This window comes from Argiope bruennichi, chromosome 3, assembly GCF_947563725.1.
Source record: "Argiope bruennichi chromosome 3, qqArgBrue1.1, whole genome shotgun sequence".
In the NCBI taxonomy this organism is placed as follows: Eukaryota; Metazoa; Arthropoda; class Arachnida; order Araneae; family Araneidae; genus Argiope; species Argiope bruennichi.
The window spans coordinates 50,260,719-50,280,880 of NC_079153.1; the positions used below are offsets into that span (position 1 = coordinate 50,260,719).

Genomic DNA, 20,162 nt, shown 5'->3' on the forward strand with positions numbered 1-20,162 from the left:
ATTTAACAGCATTTATTTTTCAAAAATAATTTTAACATTTAATGGTGACATTTCAGTAATTTATTAACTACATTTCTAACTCTGTTCAAAGAATATTTTACAAACAGAATTATATATTTTCCTAGAATCTGCGGAATTCGATTCCGCAAAACCATTATTTGTAATTTTCTATCTTTTACATTTCATTAAAACATAGAAAAAGTTCTCAGTAAAAGGAAGCAACTACATCAATCATTGTGTTAATGATATAAAAAATTACACTTTTTTTATGGAAAACAGAATTTAATACTTAGCTCCAAAAATCCTTCCCATTTAAGGCGTATAATCTAAAAAACTATTTTATATTATTTCTGAAACAACATTCCTTCTTAATACACTTTAAAAAAATATATCAAGTTACTCAAATACACTGAAAAAAATGTTGAAAATTTTATTTTATCAATATTAATAGAGCTCCAAAGAAAATTACAATTTCGAAGGATAACAATATACTTAAAAATCCTCTGTTAGAAATACAATAAGTTATATAAAGCTGAAGAAACCATCAAAAATTTTCTATTTATTCAAAAATCGAATTAAAGTGATTTTAATTTTAATTATATATAAGTCCTGTTTTAAAATTAATCCAGGAATATTTCGAAAAGAAGTTAAAAAAATCTGTTCTAAAATGACAGTAGCAAGGGGGAAAAAAACGATAATTTTAAATCTAAAAACGGCAGAAAAGATATTTTTAATATTTAGCACTTTTTATAAATAATATCTAGTTGATAAAGATCAATAATCAGTTAATAAGTAATTATAATCTTAAGTAAAGAATTCAATCAATAAATAGGAGCAGCTATGTGATGAAAATAAACAGCTTACAACATTTTTGATGCAACTATTGGGCAACGAAACTCAACTAAATTATTCAACTAACATCTAAGTGTTGACATTTTTTAAAAGCTAAAAAAAAATTTATATTAACTTTTTCATTACATACATTGTGGGAGAGGGAGTTATAGATTTAAAAAATTATAAACTTACCATTACTGAGGACATACTTTATACATCTACTTAACAAAAACAATAAAGGAACAGTTTTTGATCGTAATTTTTTATTTTAACTTCGAATTTATCAAAATCAAGTTGAATTATAGGTTTCATTTTAAATGCTATTTTAATAAGAAATTCAAAGGACCAGAAAATAATTATAATAAAAAATCGAATTAAATATGTTCTTCTGCAATTGTAAATAAAGTCACGGAAAAGAATTTTTTATTGAAAAAAAAAACAATCATAAAAATTCTTAATTTAAAAAAAAGGGTACTCAAATGGATAAAATTGTCTTTTATAAAAGCTTTATATAATCCTTAAAGATGAAACGAGTGTCCATTTAAATTAATTTCTTTTTGACAAACGTAAGATTGTTTTAAAACTCTAAAAACTGAACTCAGTCAAAAGAATTAAGAGGTGAGCTAATTAAGTGTGTCGGAATATTTTTTGTCAGCTTTGTCACAGCTGCATAATTAAATGAAAGAAAATAAAAGAAATATTTCTCTCGTTATATTACTTAGAAAAACATTGAAATGAAACGACTAATTAGCTTCTTAATCCCGCACTGAAGATTCATTCGACATGGAGATTTCGAATAATGAAGTCCCTTTTATTTTATTTTCTTCTTGCTCTTGCATATAAATAATTTTGCGATTTCTTTTTGCGAAATTCCTCGTTGATACAATTTGAGTCGATGTAAACTTTAACATTTCAAAATCTTTGAATTTCGGCTTGGAATCTTCGAATAAAATAAAATTCCATTGAATAGAAATTTTAATATTCCAAAGTAATGAAATGACATTCAGAATAGTGCAAACGATTTTGCATAGTATTATCTACAAAATAATAATAATAATAAATAAATAAATAGTGCAAACGATTTCGTCTAGTATCATCTACAAAATAATAATAAATAAATAAATAGTGCAAACGATTTCGTCTAGTATCATATAGAAAGTAATAATACTAATAATAAATAAATTTTTCTCTATAAGTTACAATGAAATATATAGAGATAAGTCTATTGCCAATGCTTAAGCTATAAAACGTTATCTTTCTATTTGCGAAATTTCACGTTATTACTTTTAACGTTGAAGCAATTTGACTGGATAGGAAAACTTCAGCAATTCACAATGTTTCAATTTCACAGAATATAAAATTTGATACTCCAATAAAATAAATTTCGACTGAATAATAAATTTTTAATGTTCGAGTTTAATAAAATTCGATTGAATAAATTTTTTTAATATTCCAAAGTAATAACATGGAACCCCGAATAGTATAAACATTTTCATCTAACATTATAAATAATGCAACATTTTTTTTTGTAAATTAATAGTGATAATTTTACAATAATATTATACGTGGTTTTACAATAAAATTATACATATATTATATTTACAACAATATTATACAATAATATTATTTACAATATATCTAAGACAAATAATATTATACGTGGCAGCGGTGGCTTGGTAATAAGGTCTAGTCTTTTGGACCGGAGAGTTCCAGGTTCGAGACCCGATTCCCTTGAAAAGCCGTCCTGTAAATAGCTCCGACGCTCGCTAAATCCGTCAAGACCGACCGTCCTCCCGCTGGTGTGGTGTGATGTGAGAGTTTGGAGAGAGAAATGCCAGGTGAGGCGTCGTCCTCGTCTTGACTGTGGTTTAAAGGTAAGATGTCCGTCCCGAAATAGCCCTTGTGTTCCTTTAAAAGGGACGTTAACATAACTTAATCAAAGTAGAATTGTGTAGTTCTGTGATAGATTGTATGTAAGATTTAATGAACGTTGAAAGGCAGCGTGAAAATCGTATACAAAATAATTTAGACAGCTAATCATAATATATATATATATATATATATATATATATATAGGGTGTTCATTAATTATTGTCGGTGGTTTCCGTACCTCATAACTTTCGAATAAAAAGTATTACGCAAAAACCGATTACGTATTCGTAAATTACAACTCAAAGAATTTTATTAATGATATTAAAGTGTACAGCTTGCACAATTTGCACTTTGTAGGCATTCAGCTGAAGGCGATTATGTATTCGTAAATTCGCTGAACAAATTTTGACTCGAATTGAGGATGATGAAAATTACCTTCGGAAACGGTTCTTCAGTGACGAATCCACTTTTCATGTGTCAGAAAAAGTGAATAAACATAACTGTAGAATATGGGGCTCGGAGAACCCGCACGATTATCAAAAGTCAAAATTTGTTCAGCGAATTTACGAATACATAATAGGCCTTCAGCTGAATGCCTACAAAGTGCAAATTGTGCAAGCTGTACACTTTAATATCATTAATAAAATTCTTTGAGTTGTAATTTACGAATACGTAATCGGTTTTTGCGTAATACTTTTTATTCGAAAGTTATGAGGTACAGAAACCCCGACAATAATTAATGAACACCCTATATATATATATATATATATAATCTTAATTTTTGGTATTATTTAATGTTTAAATATTATTCACTCTTAGTTTTTATTTCCCCCCATGTGAAGTATACAAAATATTGTAATCAAATCTCCATTTCTCAGACCAAATTTCAGTTTGAAAAAACATGTTTTGTTTAATTATCTCTGTCTGCCTGTTACTCTGTTTGTACCTGTGTGGACATGATAATTCAAAAACGCCTTGATCTACACGGATGAAATTTGGTTTATGGCCTTTATACCAAATTTGTAGATCTCTCAAATTTTCAATGAAATCCATTCAGAGAAAGTCTGTCTGGTCTGTTATCCAAGTGCACGTGAACACATTTCAAAATATAAAAGAACTATGCAAATAAATTTGGTAGACAAATTTAACATCTTCATTGTAGGTTCATACCAAATTTGGAGCTACTGCAGCTTCTAGGAGTTGACTGTCTGTCGGTGTGTATTAAAAACGCAATACCTAAGTAAATGAAATTTGGAATATGATCTTATAATTGCAATTATAGCTCTATGTCAAATTTAAGTTTCAGTTGATGGGAAAAAAGATATCATAAATACATATATTAATACTTGTGTATTAACCTCCTACTAACGATTAATTTCAAAAGAGACATTAATAGGATCATCAATAAACATTGTTTACTACAAGCATGCGGTTTATACACAAGTATCTACTACGAAATATGCAACTCTCATGTATGGAACAATGAAAAAAAAAATCTGAGCATTTGTGGCTTTCATAACTTTTATCCAAACTCCGCGTTTTATGTAGGAAGGGGAGGGAAGGGAAACAGCGCCTTTATTAAAGGGTATTACAGACCATTCCTGCTGGTTTTTTAAAGGATAAATCGCCAAATACGGCAATTTATCAAATTTCATTTGCAATTCTACAATATGAAATTTGAATGTTTCTCAATAGAAATTTCGTTTTTTGCAGTTATCCATGATGGCGATTGTTTGGCGACCATTTTAATGATTGATGAGTTTGGGAACAGAACTGTAAACCTTAATCAATTTATTTGAATAAAGGAATTAAATTAATTTATTCTTTCGGGTAAGTAAAAATCATTAAATTAACTTTGGTAATTAAAATTAAATGAATTTTCTCTTTTGGAAATTTTTGAGCATTGGACTCTTGTTATTTACTAACTCCCATAACATTTAAGCAAGATTTGAAGTTTGCTTTCTATTTATAATTTTTCAACAGAGTTCTGTCCAGGAAGAAGTGCGCATGCCTCAAACCCAGCATCGACGCATGCGCACCACTGGCAAGAACAACGCCAATCTATAGGTTAAACTGCAACAAGTCAAAACTGACAACCAAGACACTATAGATCTATCCAAATTTCTGAGATTAAAATATTTCATAATACATTGTATTATTATTTATAATATTTTGTAACCTTAATGCTTATCTATTTCAAGCATTGTAAGTTAGTGTTACCTGGAAATTTAAGTTTAATATAATAATCTTAATTTTTTTAAAAGAGCTACTTGCTGCTCTAATTTTATTGATATTTAAAATAATTAATTGAAGTTTAAAACCTAAAGGCATTTTTTATTAGTGAAAGTTGACCCAAGACCAGACATATGTAAAGAACTTGATATGATGATATAATATAGGCAAAACTCGTCATTACATCTAATTATACATCTCTGAATTAAATATAATTATTTAATTCAGAGATGTTATTTAATAATTTAATTACTTAATCTAATGAAATTATTTTTATTACATTAAGTAATTTATTTATTGATATCCATGAAAGCAATAAATTGCAAATTTATTCTAATTAAATCTTAATTAAAAAATGTACAACATAAATCTTTCTCGGTCTTTTTCAATCCACACAAACTTGGAGCGAAAGGTCAAATTTTTATAATCATAGCAAAGGCTTTTTCCTTCGGCATTCTAGATTTTTAATTATAAATGAATTAATTAAGATAGGCAGATCATTTCCAATTATTTCCGCTAAGTATTAATAATTACTTCGTTTCAGTCAACTACATTTCAACTCATGTAACTAACTATTCGTAGATAATTAACCAATATGAAATTGCTCCTTATCGTATTAACATTAATCGTTCTACAGTTGCTAATATCTAATTTAGCATTTTTTCCCCAAAAAAGTTAATTCAGATGGAATCTTGTTAATTAGCGTAAATAATTGCAGACTTTGTCTTTTTTTAAAATCTTTTTTTATGGAATATGAATATATATATATATAGATAGATATCAATATATTTTCTCATTAATTCACAATTCTTTCAGAATTAAGTTTTCTGATACGATAATTAAAAACCAGCGAAAGTGGACCCATCGAAATTCGCTTCCATACTCTCTCTCTCTCTCATGAGGTGGTTACCCACCCCCTCATCCACACAGATTAAGTTGTAGAACTTGGACAGAACTGTAATCGCGTTCAGATCCCAAATTTTTATTATCAGAGACTTGAACATGGAAGATGCTTCTTCTTCTTCTTCTTTTTTTTCGTAGCATAATAATGAAAATAAAGTTGTTGTTACTTATGGCACTTGCCCCGGATAAGCCCGCTTTTCGACGACAGCCGATTTAAGCCTAAATGGGAGCACCTCTTGTTTTAATCGTAGAGCCAAAAAAGGTCAAGAGTACGACTTGACTACACTCACGTCACAACCCTTTTTACGGGGCGGACTTCATTCTCGCATTTCTTACACTCATCCACAGTTCGTAACTTAGACCTGTATCAGAGAACGATCACCCCTCATCCAGTACCCCCTAGTGGTATTACTCTCGACATAGAGGACTTTGTGACCACGACAGATTTATACGCGGGGATTCTTCGGCCGGCGGGATTCGAACTCGCAACCAAACGGACTCGAATCCAACACTCTACCAACCAGGCTATCCCGGCCTTTAGAAAGTCAAGCTGATTATTAGACTCCTTTATAGGAAAAATTGAAATCAAAATTCGACATAGATCTTTTATTTTAGCAACATGATGATACAACACATTTCATTGATTTTAATCGTTATATTTTAGTCTTTACAGTCGTTTATGTCTTTACGTCGACGAAAATATAGACAAACAGGCATTCTATTCTTTGACGCATTTACACGTTACAGATCTAAACTTTAGATGTTAAATCTGCGCGTGAAATTTTATCACCCAACTCTTTACCTTTTGTAGCTATCATCTTCTCTTGTATTCGGATAGCCAAACCGATAAGCTTCCTGAGAATATATTCCGTTCAAAGTTTGACAGAATTCTACATAATTAAAGCAAAGGCTATATACCAAATTCCATCTGTTTGGATCAAAGCATTTTTGAGTTATCGTGTTGACAGAAAGACAGACATAATTCCAAAATTGTGCTTATTGGACACAGAGAGGTATGAAACGTAAAGATTAACCGAATCGAGAATTCGAATTTTTTGATGTCAATAAGACTTTCTCTTTGTATAATTCGTATATGAAAAGGGGAAATAAAAAGAAGCAAATGAAACGAATAAAAATTTTATATGAGATATTAACTTTAAAGCTATAGATTTGTAGCGAATTTTGGATGAAATACGCGAAAAAAAAATGTCTGTCTATCTATCCATGTGCTCTAGAACACAGTAACTCAAAAATTCTACATAGTAGAGACAAGAAATGTAATATAATAGATTTATCAATATAATTATAGATCACTGTCAGATTTTGGATCTAATCTACAGACGATTAGCTTGTCTGTATACATGTGAACACGAAATCTCAAAGTTACAATGAAACTGGCATAATGTAAAATTGGTATGTGGCATGCAAAGAGGCATTGTGGTCTTAACACAATTATAAAGCTATATCTATATGGATCCATTATCGATTGCAAATGGTGACATATGATTTTCCTTATTCTCGAACGAAATCAAAGCCAAATTGTGAAGACTTACGAAAAAATGTAGAGATTGGAAAACGAATTATTATTAGCTCAATAGCGAAATAATAAAAATATGTAACACACACGATGCGCATATCATTTCGGATGAAAAGTACTATGAACATTTACTTTAAATATTCCAATTGTTAACAACTGATAACAGCGTCCAACTTGTCATAAGCACAGCCAGCTGTGGATTTAGGTACTTTTCGGTTCTAGCTAAGGAACATTACGTATCCCCCTCTCTTTATAAGATGGTTAATTTAGCTTGACATTAAAACATATTTTTGACACTTTAAGTTGATTTTATGATAATATTCTATTTTTTAATACCTTTGTGAAAGAGCATTTGTTTTTATTTATCTACCATGATTTCAAATAGTCCAACATCTACGTTTTTACACAATTTCATTACAGCAGATGTTCGATTTTATAAATATTTTGATAACTAAGTGGACATAATGAAACATTGTAACCTTATCACTTATATCGTGTTGATACCATTTTAATATTGTATCTTTCATATAGTTTGCATTTTTTTACAAAATTATTTATTTGACAAGTAAGAAAATGTTATTTTTTAATCTGCCTGCTGCGGCTCTTTCTCAACCTAGCGGCCCTAGGTAGCTGCCTACGTAAAAATCCACCTCTAATTACAACTGCTATGCTGCAAACGATTTGTAACTTCATTATCCATAAGTTACTATCAGTCTAAATTCATAAGTTGCAGTTCATGTCATAAGTTACTATCTTTACTGTTCTAATAATTCTGAATGATTTGTAACTTTTATTCTCTCATGACTCCAAAGAGTCCAACATCTATGTTTTTACACAATTTTATTGAAGCAAATATTCGAATTTATATATTCGAATAACTAAATGAACGTGATGAAATATAGGATGACAGGAGCCATCAATTATACTTGATCTAGAATTAATATCATTTTAATATTTTATCATTCATATATATATATTTTATTTTTTACAAGCTTATTTATTTGACAACTAAGAAGATAAGTTCTTTTAATCGGCCTGCTGCGGCCCATTCTCAACCTAGCGTCCCTAGGCAGCTGCCTACTTAAAAATCCACCTCTGATTATAACTTTACATTGCGAACGATTTGTAATGTCGCTGTTCATAAGTTGGCACGCTAATGTGAATGTATATTTCATTAAATGTGTATTATACATGTTATCTAGTGTAATCATGTATTTTATATAATTACACTAGATATATCATATTTTATATATTTTGTCTAGTATAACCTAATAAATCAGCGAATATGTAGTGGGTTGAAAGATGTTACTAAGCTAATGATTACATTGATTAATTTGTGAAAAATTACAAATTTTATCAATTATAAAATATTATTCAATGCTTGCTTATAGTGAATTATTAAAATGATTATTAAATAATTTGAAGTATAATTATTTATTTATTTGTAATAAATTGAAATATTAATTCTTCACTGAGCTGGCTGTATTTATTACATTCTGCTTCATCGATTGTGAATAGTAATAATTTTGAATATTATATTTTGTATGAAGTTTATTATCTTTTTATGATTTATCAAAGATATTAAATCATTTTACATACAAGTAAAGGAATCATCAAATAAAAGTTACAGTCAATATTTTCAAGAATTTTACTACTTTAGCCTTCTTTTTTTTATGATATACATATAGAAATAAAAAAAAAAATTAGAAATATAGAACATATACATATTAATACAAACAATAGAACACACACACACACACACACACACACACACACACACACACACACACACACACACACACACACACACACACACACACACACATATATATATATTTTCAAAAACTTCAAAAGCAAAAAATTAAATATATGTTGTTAAAACTTCAATTAAATTAAAAAAATTCGTTGAAATGTGAAACTAAAACATTCATTAACAGAAGGTCCTTATAATGCCATAAAATGCGCATTTTGATTTCTAGTGTCGCCTTTACTTATACTTAATTCCTTGGTAAGAATCACTTGTAATAGTTTCTTTTTGAGTTTATAACTATGCTCTTCAGCAAAAATATTTTTTTAAAAATGTTTAATTATTATTTTAAGTTCGTATACGATCTTTCAAAGCAATCGGAAGTTTTTTAAGTATTTTTTCAGGCAAATATTTGCTAACTATCATTGATTTGAAATGACGAATAATTTTTTTTTATATAAATAAAAATTTTCATAAAAAAAATTCAACATATTTGATTCCACAAATTAAAAATGCAAACATATTTTAATTTCAGTTTCTTTTTAAAATCTACTTAGTCTTTGAGGAAACGAAAAATAACTTTGGAAATATATTGTTTCCATATATATTTTTAAGACAAGTTTTATCTAAGTATCCTTTATTTGAAAGATAAAAGGGCAGAAAATCAAGTATAATATATTTTCTGGCTCACAATTTCAGCACATTTAATTCACAAAAGGTCAGAAGTACGCACAATTTTTCAAATTCAGTTGCCCCCCCCCACCCAGTATTGATATTAGTAAGACTTCCAAAAATCGCCGCCAGGGCCTTAGGAAAACCAATGCGCTTCGACAGATGGCGGCTGAGTAGTCGATTCCACCCGCGGCGCAGACGCACTAGCCACCCGCAAGCAAAGCAATAATATTACCGTATCGAAGCGTCTGCTACGATAGAAAGTCCACTGATCCGATGGGTTAGCGAACACTGACTTCCGTACCTTCGAATGTGTGCACAGAAGTTGCAGTTGTAGCACTTATTCCGCAAACACAACATTCTTAATACTTGCACGTGCTTCGGCTTGAGGATGCATGTCGGCAGCGAATCGAAAGTGAAACATTGTTTTTGACGTATGGTAGAGGCATGAATGTATTCGAACGAAATTCTGATTCATAAAAGCGAAGCCGGCGTCTCTGAATGGTGAGGCGCCCTGTAGTAATCCGACAACATGCATAGCCTATGGAAGTGGTTGTTTTGTGTGCAAACTGTCTGTCAGTTTCTTCATGTTTACGCCGTGGCTGATTTGAATGGAGGTGAGTCATGTTTGTTGTAAATATATTAAGCGCGTTGTTGCATTGTGAATTTGACTGCTTCGAAAAACGGCGAGTTAGCAAAATATATGGCCGTAAACAATACTGCAAAAGGTTGATGAACCATTCTCTAAATGTTTTTGTTTTAGAATATTATATATTTTTTTCACAATTATATTTTTGGTTTCATATAAATAAACTTTTAATCTTATTTTTAATAAATTTCAAATAGTGTTTGATATATTTTAGCAACTAGATATAAAATCAATTGTAAATGATTACAATACCGTTTGTAATAATTTTCTTGGCTATATAAAAAAAACAAAAAACAATATTTATTAAATCTAGATATGATTTGTATCACCAAATATGAAAAAAAAAAAAAAAAATGGAATATATGGCACATCAATATATACATTTAAGTTTTATAAACTTGCCTTCACATAATTTATTCTAAATTGTCCATTTTGTTTGCATTGTTTGAAGAATGAAGCACATGATTTTCATTTTGAATTTGTAAAAAATATAACATGATGAAATAAATTTTAGTATTTCATATTTATAATTATTTCAGTGTCTACATACAAAATTTACTGTTATTGATGTTTCTGTTCAGTAATGTTATTGAATCTTTAATTGGGAATGATTTCATTTAATGTTGTTGATGTTAAAGATTGATTGTTATATTAAATACTTTATATTTTAATATAGATAAAGCACATTTTTCTTTTTAAACTAGGAAAACTTTTATGGGAAATGTCATAAAAATAATTTACAAACTAATTTTTGGTATCAATTTTTATTAGTATATTTGTAATTTGTATTCTTACTGCCCTTTGTTCGACAGATTAATGTAAATTAAGTCATTGTCATACCTAGAAAAAAATTTAGATATTTCTTTAGACAATTAATTAATTAAATTTATACAAAAATGTGAGTTTTCACAAATATATGAAATCTTAAATTTCTCAATAAAATATATATATATAATTGTGTAAAATTTTTGTTTGAAAATTTTTATACTTTGAATCATTATCTAAAATATTTTTCGCTATATACTATAAAATGTCACTAGTTTGAACTATAAAAGTTTCTTTTAATATCAAGGATGATTTTTATGGTAGGGGCTTTTTTTTTCCGCATGATTTATTAAATCTTTTGATATGCCATCAGCTGTTAGATAAATGTTTATGCAATTTTAACCTGAGTTTGTCTAAAGATAAATCTAGGTTCTAATGTTTACCTAATTTTAATTTAGTAAATTATGTAACTTTATGTAATATCTATGCTTTATTTTTCTTTACCTTAATTTTTGTAAAATAAAATTAAAGATCTAATTATGTGTTTTTAAAATTAAATAGTTTAATTGCCTTTGAATAATAGGTATGATTACACAAGTATTTACAATTGAATCATTTACTGATTTTTATTAACATTGTTTCTGAAAATTTTTAACTGTCATAATTCAGATAAGAAAATTCAAATTTTTTTTTTTGTGATTTGTGAAATAATATATTAAATTTAAATTAAACTGTGAAACATTACTGTTTTTTTGCTAAAATATCTGTTTAAAAATAGTTTTAAATAATTTATGGTTTTAAAAAGTATATAATTATTAAAAGTAAATATCATAAGTATCTTATAATTATTTAATTTTCAGATGAATTTTGCTTCATTTAAATGGCAGAAATATTTGTAAATGCTTGATTTAAAAGATTTTTGTCAGATATTTTGCAATGCTTTTAATATTAATACAAATTAGTATACATTAATTTATGCACTTAATATAATACAATTTTTATAATTTAAATTTACTTTTATTTAGATTGTTATGTTTTGGAATGACAAATTTTGTTAAGTAATCTTTGATATAATATTTTCTATAATCCTTACTTGTATAATCATGTTGACATACATATATTTGTATATGCATATAAATGTTCTATATATCTATATATAAGATAAACTTAACTGCCAATGTGTATATTCATAACGTTATTGAAGTTTTATTACAAAACTAAGAATTTTTATTAATATTTTAAATTTATTATACACATTTTTATTTATAATCATATTTATAAATTGCCAGTACTTTTTGGGAAGTAGAAGTTTAGAAAGTGGGATGCTGACTTGGAGCTGTCCTTGTTATTCTACCATTATTTAAAAATATGATTCACTTCAATTCAGAAATAAGTTCCAAATTTTAACAGTATCAATAACAACAACAACAAAAATTCTATTTAAAACCATCTCAAATATATTTTAAGGGCTGAAATTTCTTAAAATGGCTTCAGAATTTATTGTATTTAAACAAATTTTAGATTACACATGCTCAAGATTTCAAATATCCTATGAAATTAGGGTTTCTAATGGAGAAAAATGTGTTTTCTCTCTCGCACACACACACACTTTTTTTTCTTTTTCAGAATATAATTTTGAGATAGTAACTAGCTTCACTTTCATTTACCTATTCTTGTTGTTATTCATTGGTAAGAAATCTATTCATTAAAGGTTGAAAGTGATAGTAGAAACATTAGGACAGAAGTGTAAAAATATCTGTTAGGCAATTAAAGAACCCTTATTTTAGCTACATGAGGTGAGTCAAGTGATAATGATTTAATGGTGCAATTGCTACACTAGCCTGCATACAAGAGAGGAAGGAAAACTGTTGGTGCAGCACTAACAGTTCAACATTTTATATACCTGGTTATTTTGCATTGTCACCATGATAGATATTTGAACTCTAGTATTAATTGTTTTTGTACTTTTATTGGTCTGTTGTAAACATGGAACAATAAAACTCTGGAAAAAAATATAAATTCAGAATATGAAAAGTTTATTGATTTTTGATTAACAAATACTGGTGGATATTATATTTGTATCATGTTCATGTTTGTTTTATTTTTAAACTTTGATATTATATTGTGCTACACATTTAAGATAATGATTTTTTAAAATTCACTTTTATTCCAACTTTATGCTGTTACTATAATTTTTTGAACGATAATTTACAACTTTTAAAAAGTTTATTCTGATTTCGAATTTTTAAACTTTGAAATTTTTCATATAATTTAATACTTATTTGACGGTTTTTTTTCTTCTCTCTTTTGTTTACGTTTGTTGCAGCTCGCCAAATCAGATTATATTTGTTGCATCACTAAAATATTTAAAACTTAACAACTAAAAAATAATCTTGCTTTCGAAAATTATTTTCAAGAAATAATTAAAAGAGGTTATCGTGATGATTTTAGCAACTTGTTCAATAATAATGATTTTAGCAATTCAAATGGTAATTTGAAAAACAGAAAGAGAATCCTTGTTTTTTATAAAATGCGTTCATATTTCTTTCTATTATTTTCGGCATCTCTATATCGTTGCTGATTTTCCCCAAAAACCGATTAGTGCTTTATTAAATAAAAACCCGAGACATCGTTTCATCTGTTGTGTAATGTTTCCCAAGTGTTCCGGACTACCACTTCCATTAATACTTACAAACTCGTCTTTTCATCTTGTGAAGAAACGCAGATAAATGATTGTCAGGTCAAAGACAACTTTACTTGGAATACGGGTTCAAGATTTCTGTTTTCATTTCAGCTTTAAAGTCTCGTGATTTCGGAGAGTGTATTTAATTTTTGACAAGTTTTCTAAAATTTTCGAGTGATATTACTATAACATTTTCTACATTATACTTTATTGATTTACTATAGAATTTTAGCTAGATTATTAAATCGTGCTATTTATAATTTCTATTTACATATAATATTTGTGAATAGGACCAGCCTTTGAAAAAGCAAAACAAAAATAAAAAAAACCAAATTATTACCAATGTAAGACTGCTGTAAAAAAAAAAAAAATCCATTAATCCAGTGGCTACACCAGTTAAAATACACTGACACACTGTAAGGTTCTTTTTATAAATTTTTATTATAAAGTTCTTTTTATAATTTTATAAATATTCATTTTATAAATTTATAAAAAGAATATTTTTATTATAAAACTTTTACCGCAACACGATGTTTATTATTATTATTTTAGTGACTTTTTGAAAATACGTATACTTTTATTAATTTATTGTTTTGATTCATGATCATGCGCTATTCATATTTGTACTCACTATTATTTAAAGGTGCACTCGATATTTATAACCTCTGGGTCGTGTATTAAAAAAAACGTGTTTGTGATTAGTGTACATAAACACGAGAGAAAAAAAAAAGGTAAATACGAAGATGAAGTGCAGTTGATGTCACAGCCGGAGTCCGAATCGATGACCCCTGACTAATGCAGGTCTCAAATTTTTAGAGCATGAAGTTTGAACATTCTCGACTTCATCGGTAGCTGATACGGGCCACGTAGTAAGGTCCTTTGCGCTATCAAGGGGATTTTGTGAACAGAAGAAGTTGAGGCGCGATAATTTCGGCTGTCTTGCAGGCGACATCAGTAGACTATCATGGACGATTTGATAGCAGCAGTAGTAATATTCTGCCATACCACTACTGCTTGGTCTACACACGAAATGAAACTGGAAACACCGACATCTCTGCAAACCGTCTACCTCGTCAGGAAGACGTTTCAAATCCGCCAATGCTCTGAGAATCTGAGTTGCCTTATTTCATTCTATTTCTCTTAAAAGTTGTTAAACCTTTAGCTAACATATCTTGTACAGCCATGATTGAACTCATGATGTTGTAGCTGAAAGCAATTTCTTAGCTTTATCAATGCTATAAGTTTGCTTTTATTTATATTATGCAAAATTTTATTGTTCTCGCATCTTTTTTTATGATTAATATAAGCTCATTATATATTTAAATTTGAAATCGAAAAAAAAAAATGTCCAGAATCACTTAAGGGAAGTAAAGACATTATCAATACTTTTTAGAGGTTCTCGCATCTTCCGGCATATTAAAAACATTACAGAACCCATCCTCAAGAAGTTCGAAAAAAGAACTTTACGAGAGAAGCAGCAATCATGCTTATGAAGCTTTGCATCTCTTTAGGATAAGAACCAAAGCCGTACGCCCATCTCCCCATTGTTTGTGTGGAGAGACACCATTAACCAGTGCTTTTCCTAAATTAATAATAGGAAGTGCAAGAGGAAACCGGAACATACAAGTTGGAATGAGTCTCAATTAATTGAATCAAGCGACAAATGATACTCGAGCGCATTTTTCTTTTTGTCTCTTTCTACTTTTGACAAGTGTTGCCTGCATTTACATCATTATCGTCGGCCTCTTTCGGGCAGGGAATGGGAGATGCCGTCCGAGTAATCTAATAGTTGCGAGGACCTAAGTAAGTTGCTCGCGGAGCCGGGAACGTCAGGCTTGTCAGGAAACGCGTTGTGAAAAGGGGCATTCACTCTGACACGTCCAAATGGAGATTTCCCAAAGCGGGCTGCTGAAAACTAATCGGCTGTTTTGTGCCTTTTTCATTAGCCCAGAATTTTCTTGAGAACATATTATATGCTGAAGAAACCTTGAACATGTCATGTTTGAATGTGACATCATTATTATGTGAATGCCGTTGATGGTTATAGCGGCGACTTTTTAACTGACTCGTATGTCAATTAATCGGCATTAAATTCGGCCTCGAGACATTAATCAATTTCGAAGTATAATGTAAATATGCGTGCAAAATACATTGACTCAAAAAAAAATAAAGTTCCTTATAAAAAATTATGCATGTGGGTTTTGGTTCAAAATTAGAGATTTCAATTCCAATTGATCTCCAATTGTTGACTAAACCCATGAAAGAGAGTCTAGACATGAATTCGATTTTTTTTTTCCACTGTGCTATCAAGCTATACAAGAAAACACCTTTACTAATAACATTTAACATGCATATTTCCATTTACGTTAACTTATTTAGGCAATTTTTTTAACTATTATATTTATTTTTACCGCGCGTTGCCATTCAATGTCTGATAAGTGTTTACTTTTTTCATATTTCATTATTTTACTGCATGAGGCCATTTCATCCAGTGAAAGTATTGAATAAATTGATTTATGTACAAACTTTGGTGGTTAAACTTAAAAATGCAAAGATATGAAGAAAAGACAATAGTTATGTTGATATAACATTATTATTATTATGACATTTCGGATCCTACGCTGTCTTTATGGTTTCGATTTTTCTGTAACTTTATACATAGTGATAAAAAAACGGATCAGATTTTGAGTTTGAAGGGAGAAAAAAAATCTTTATTTACAATAGTTTAGTATGTAACAATTGTAAAAAAAAAAAAAAAAAAAAAAAACTTTTATTTGATTAAAATTTGTATTTATGCTATCATTTTTCTTTTGAAAAAAAAATTACCCTTCCATCCTATCGATAATTAAAATGACGTATTCTTTGTAAATATTATGTTTCATTTCCCTTTTCTGTGGATTTTGCAGTATCATACGAATTGGTTACCATTTAATTCCCTGCAAGATTTGGACTCTTAATACATTTTTATTAATACATATTACGCCGCTACTATCACTAGTATTTAATAAATCTTTAAACATGATGATTTTATTATTTCAATTCTTTCATTCATCTTACTTGCATCTTGAAAATACGTGATAGAAATACGTTCAAAACATTTCCAAAGAATATTTAAATTTGAAAAAAAAAAAAAATGTTCCAACTTTATCAAGAATAATGCATTTTTCTAAATAATAATCAATAGTATGCGACTTGGATAGATTTAGATATGCAATTTTTTTTTTGGTTGTGCAAAATGATATTAAATATGATTTTACGGTTTAATTAAAATGGACTGTTAATTATTAAGTTATGAGTGAAATGTTTGCTATATCTAAAACAATATACATCAAATGCCTTTAACAATAGCAAGTATAATATATCATTATTAGCATGTTTTGTTTCTGTAAATTTTGAAAGCATTATTTAGTATTTTATTTAAAGTTAAAAGGATTGTTCAGGTTATATTTATAATGCATTCTTAAATAATGTTTGCATTTAAAGATGTATTTGAATCATTTAGTCTAATATTGTATTTTGTCTGTTGACGGTGGATTTAAGCTCATTATTCGATGTCTAGGGAATTGTATATTTTTGATCTCATTAGTTTTATAGCAGAACAAATATTTATCGTATAAAGCCTATAATTTTCAAGTTTTTAATTCCTTTCACGTGAATCTTCCATTTCTGATTCTCTTTTATCCTTTTCATACATAGAAAAGAGCTCAAGCTTTTCTTTTCACTAAGATAGATTCATATAAATATTTTCAATTTTAAAAATAATTTGAAAAGTGACGGCTTGTGCTGGTGAGTTAAAAATATTTTGACTTCATTTACTTAGATAATTAATTCAATTACCTTTTTGTATTTCTGTCAAAATACAAATTTAATCTTAAACTAATGAAATAGGGAATCATTTTTTATCTTATAATCCTTTTGAAAGACTACGCCTGGCGGTATAGCTGATTATGTACATAAACCCATTCGAAATACTTGGTTATATAGACAGATCTTTTCATAGAACCGAACTTCAATAGCCTTTTGATCTGAACCTTCAATGAAAGAATCATTTGACTCATGATTCTTTATTCGATGAGGAAAGAAAATGTTTCAAAGATCTTCCTCAACCCAGTCAGACAGGCTTCTTGAGCAAACACGGCCGTTAAATTTTCTAAGAACCGAGCCAGCTTCTAACACAATTGCATTTGAGTCACGATCATGATCTCAGTGTTTGCTCGAGATTTCGACCCGCCTTGATGATTTTCATTCCCTCCCTCTGTCTTCGTGGAAAGCGGTTAAGAATTGCAAAAATATTAGAAGAAATCAATCTCTTTCTCTCATGCCATTTTCGTTCTTCTCATTCGATGGAAGGCTTTGTCGGTTTTTTTGTGATGAAGCGATGTGCTAAATTGCTTATGGCTCATTTTCAACCGAATTTGTTTGAGATAGGCAAATAGGTGTCGATATTTCTTCGTTCAATGGTGACGGGGTGGTCGGGTGTACACAAGAAGACAGGCAAGTAGGGAAGAAAGGAGGGAGAGAGAAGGGAAGGGTCAGTCGTGCCTCTTTTGAGTATTAAGTTATATTCATGGAAAATTGTCATCTCTTTACTCTGCTGTATACATCTTTATCGTCCTCTTATATGTATAAATTGCTCGCGAAAATTGTCTTCATTGAAAAGTATAAGCGCTTTGTTACTATACAGCCTTGGTATATGCATTCATATGCATACATAAAATGAATAGCGAGATTATGTTATATTTTTATTTCACGATCACGTGTCTGTGGGGGTATGGAATGATTGCTCCATTATTAAATGTTCAGAGCTTCAAGGAACGCTACAGCATTTTTAACAAGAGCAAGGGTAGATTTATTTTATACAAAAAAAAAAAAAAAAACAAGAAAAATTAACAAAACAGGTAGAAGTAGCTCTTTCCAGTTGGGAAAGAAATTTTAAATTCTTGCCGGCCAGATTACATAGTGGGTAGTGAAATAGCAGTGCCCACATGTTTGTTTTTCTGATGTGTATCTACAAATGATGATCAATTTAGATATGAAAATGCATTTTATGGAGCTAACAATAGTCTTGGCGAGTGAGGGCCTTATGTTGCATTATTTTGTTATGCGCCCTTTTTTCAGTATTTCATGCAAATAATTAGATGCAAAACAATCCGATGTCTATTTTTCTAATTTTAGAGAACAAATGGAAACACAATTAGAACAAATACAACCTGCAAGTAGTAATCGGTAATAAACAACAACCACGCCACACAAAGCTGCCAGGCAGAATTCAACAGGAGGAGGGAATCTTCGTAGCTACTCTCTACGGTCTCTTCAAACGCAAACAATTCTTGCAATACAAACGCATACAATACGCAATAATGTGTCTTGCAGTGATGGTCGGATATTCAATTTAAAAATGAAAATGTATTTGATCGAACTAACAATAACCTTGATGAGTGAGGATCTTGCCTGGCTATGCGCCTTTTATCAGGATTAATTAAGGCAATTCATTAGATGCAAAACAATCATGATTCTGCTTTTCTAATGTGTCTTGCAATGAAAGTCGGATATTCCATTAAAAAATAAAAATGTATTTGATCGAACTAACAATAACCTTGATGAGTGAGAGCCTTACGTTGCATCATCAGGCCATGCGCCTTTTATCAGGATTAATTGATGCAATTAATTAGATAAAAAACGATGCAATTATATTATCGATATATTCAGGTATTCGGACTAGTTGAATTTTACTGCACTCCTATCTTAGACATTTATATTTAAATATTTAAAATGACATCCTGACAGAATTCTTGAACCAATCCTGTTGCTGAAATTTCTTTGGAACAGTGCCTCCTACAGCATTGCATTTGAATCGCAATCATGCTTTTAGCCTCAAACTTCCCTCCGTGATCATTTCCCTGTTCCCCTAACCCCAAGCTTTCTGGAAGACGGTTAAGAATTATAAAAATATTCCAGCAGACCCTCTTTTCGTTCTATTTTCCTTCCTCTCCACCCTCGATGGCAGGCGTTGTCGCCTTCATACGACATGGCGATATGTTAAATCGCTTGTGGCTAATTTCCAAGTCGGCTCTTTATGTTCGAGATATGCAAATGGGGGTGGTGGAATCGCGGACCGCGTGGAAAAGGGGCGAGAGAAATTAAATTATGTTCGTCAAAGGGCGGAAGTTGGACGGAATTCCGACGGCGATTTAAGACACGGATCTCTCTCTAAATCGATTAAATTTCGCCAAGGCGGTGGAGGCAAAATGAGGGGTCCTAAGCGTTA

The 20,162-nt window shown here is 29.7% G+C and overlaps 1 protein-coding gene across 1 annotated transcript in view; it reads left to right on the plus strand.

Annotated features, from left to right (window-relative positions):
• The first annotated feature begins 9,986 nt into the window (after positions 1-9,986).
• The window catches only part of LOC129963188 (tyrosine-protein kinase transmembrane receptor Ror2-like), a 235,871-nt gene continuing 225,695 nt past the window's right edge, over positions 9,987-20,162 (plus strand). The window contains exon 1 of the mRNA XM_056077350.1: positions 9,987-10,414. Coding sequence (XP_055933325.1) covers positions 10,330-10,414 — 85 coding nt within the window. The 5' untranslated portion in view covers positions 9,987-10,329. The remainder of the gene's footprint in view (positions 10,415-20,162) is intronic.